The 2,896-nt window shown below is 40.0% G+C and overlaps 1 protein-coding gene across 1 annotated transcript; it reads right to left on the bottom strand.

Moving 5' to 3' along the window:
- Positions 1-1,460: 1,460 nt before the first annotated feature.
- Positions 1,461-2,864, bottom strand: LOC138861282 (neurogenic locus notch homolog protein 2-like). The gene has a single exon (XM_070120244.1). The coding sequence runs from the start codon at positions 2,862-2,864 to the stop codon at positions 1,461-1,463; it is 1,404 nt and encodes a 467-aa protein (XP_069976345.1).
- Between the last annotated feature and the right edge of the window lie 32 nt (positions 2,865-2,896).

The raw sequence follows: 2,896 nt of genomic DNA, 5'->3' as shown, positions 1-2,896 counted from the left end.
GATTGACAGCAGCGTTGCAAGGAAGCGCCGGGCTTTTGTTCGTCATGCAATCGTTCACGAGCCGCATTCTTTACCATCATAGAAAACGGAAACGACGAGGTATTTTTAACGGATACTCACATAGATACGTGGACTCGCAGACTTCCTAGATCTTAACACAGATAAATACATAATTATGCAGTTAGGTAAGCAATACAACGAACACATGCTTAGATATACATATATCCTAACATACATATACAGATACACGCACATAGAAACACATATGAGTAGTATCGCGATGCATGTATCGATCAATATCTTAATAGCAGTATCGTTTTATAGGCATCGCTTTGTTTTTCTCAAACCATATCGAGAAATCAATACATCGATACATTAACATGTTCAAGTTGATATCAAAGTTAATATCTATGAATAGCAAAATTATTTCAGTTCTTATTTGTGATTATTATTTGTCCTTTAGGCGTTTCAATGCGGTTCACACTGAAGGATACGAGTACGGCAGCCGTATCCAGATTTCTTGCGGTTAGGCGTACAATAATACATATACGCATGTGCATATACACGTAATAAGTATGACCTAACCTTACCTAAAGTAGCCTTGTCTAACCGTCATGTCTGCAGCACAACCCATGTTTAACGAATTTTAGAACTTTATTGAAACACTGTCTGGGGTCCTTTTCAAAACAGATTCATTTATGTGTGATCTCCAGGTGTAGAGTCTACAATAGTTGACATTCTCGTATCGTTCATCACACTTTTTAAAAGCTTTCGTATTCTAGATATTGAATATGGAAATCGAGCGGGGTGTCATCTCGTGTCGACGCCGCCATCTTGTTTGTTGGCGGAAAAGCAATTTCACCACGCACGCGCAAAGCACTGCCGTACGAATTGCTATCAAAAATCGGGATACGGCAGCCGTACGAGTATTCAGTGTTTTTTTTTCTAATAGACAGAAGCATGCGTCGCTTATTTTTAGGGAAGGTGACTAGATTGGCCTTTATAGAATTAGCAATAGAGAAAACCAGAAAAGTAAAAAGAAAAAAAAAATGTTTCCCAACTCTGTGTAAGCTGCCAATTAATAATGATTTTTTGGCACGTGTACGTCTTATTCTCTCTCTCTCTCTCTCTCTCTCTCTCTCTCTCTCTCTCTCTCTCTCTCCCTCTCTCCCTCTCTCCCTCTCTCCCTCTCTCCCTCTCTCTCCCTCTCCCTCTTTCTCCCTCCCTCTCCCCCGGTGTATGTGCGTGTGTGTGTGTCCCTCTCCCTCTCTCTCTCTGCCTATCTATCTATCTATCTTTTTTCTCTCCCATTCACTTTACGCAAAACCCAGGGACCATCTCTTTTCCTTGATCATAAATAAACACCCTTTCAACACCCTTAATATATGCTCCGAGTGACATGAATGCACATGCCGGTTGCAAGTGTAATTGATTGATAATGTATATCACATTACATCAATCTATGATACATGATACATGATACACAAGTCTGAAGAACACTTATGCTGCATGATACATAAGTCTGAAGAACACTTATGCTGCATGATACACAAGTCTGAAGAACACTTATGCTGCATGATACACAAGTCAGAAGAACACTTATGCTGCATGATACATAAGCCTGAAGAACACTTATGCTGCATGATACACAAGTCTGAAGAACATTTATGCTGCATGATACATAAGTCTGAAGAACACTTATGCTGCATGATACATAAGTCTGAAGAACATTTATGCTGCATGATGCACAAGTCTGAAGAACACTCATGCTGCATGATACATATGTCTGAAGAACACTTATGCTGCATGATACACAAGTCTGAAGAACACTTATGCTGCATGATGCACAAGTCTGAAGAACATTTATGCTGCATGATACACAAGTCTGAAGAACACTTATGCTGCATGATGCACAAGTCTGAAGAACATTTATGCTGCATGATACACAAGTCTGAAGAACACTTATGCTGCATGATACATAAGTCTGAAGAACACTTATGCTGCATGATACACAAGTCTGAAGAACACTTATGCTGCATGATACACAAGTCTGAAGAACACTTATGCTGCATGATACATAAGTCTGAAGAACACTTATGCTGCATGATACACAAGTCTGAAGAACACTCATGCTGCATGATACACAAGTCTGAAGAACACTTATGCTGCATGATACACAAGTCTGAAGAACACTTATGCTGCATGATACACAAGTCTGAAGAACACTTATGCTGCATGATACACAAGTCTGAAGAACACTTATGCTGCATGATGCACAAGTCTGAAGAACACTTATGCTGCATGATGCACAAGTCTGAAGAACACTTATGCTGCATGATACACAAGTCTGAAGAACACTCATGCTGCATGATACACAAGTCTGAAGAACACTTATGCTGCATGATACACAAGTCTGAAGAACACTTATGCTGCATGATGCACAAGTCTGAAGAACACTTATGCTGCATGATGCACAAGTCTGAAGAACATTTATGCTGCATGATACACAAGTCTGAAGAACACTTATGCTGCATGATACACAAGTCTGAAGAACACTTATGCTGCATGATACACAAGTCTGAAGAACACTTATGCTGCATGATACACAAGTCTGAAGAACATGTATGCTGCATGATACACAAGTCTGAAGAACACTCATGCTGCATGATGCACAAGTCTGAAGAACACTCATGCTGCATGATGCATAAGTCTGAAGAACACTTATGCTGCATGATGCACAAGTCTGAAGAACACTTATGCTGCATGATGCACAAGTCTGAAGAACATTTATGCTGCATGATACACAAGTCTGAAGAACGCTTATGCTGCATGATACACAAGTCTGAAGAACACTCATGCTGCATGATACACAAGTCTGAAGAACATGTATGCTGCA

The sequence above is a fragment of the Penaeus vannamei genome, unplaced genomic scaffold (assembly GCF_042767895.1).
Source record: "Penaeus vannamei isolate JL-2024 unplaced genomic scaffold, ASM4276789v1 unanchor3955, whole genome shotgun sequence".
NCBI classification, from domain to species: Eukaryota; Metazoa; Arthropoda; class Malacostraca; order Decapoda; family Penaeidae; genus Penaeus; species Penaeus vannamei.
The sequence above is the reverse complement of the archived record's forward strand: the minus strand, read 5'-3'. Positions and strand labels throughout refer to the sequence as shown.

Coding starts and splice junctions, on each gene's coding strand:
- LOC138861282 (XM_070120244.1), bottom strand. CDS start 2,864: ATGCAGCATGAGTGTTCTTCAGACTTGTGTATCATGCAGCATAAGCGT.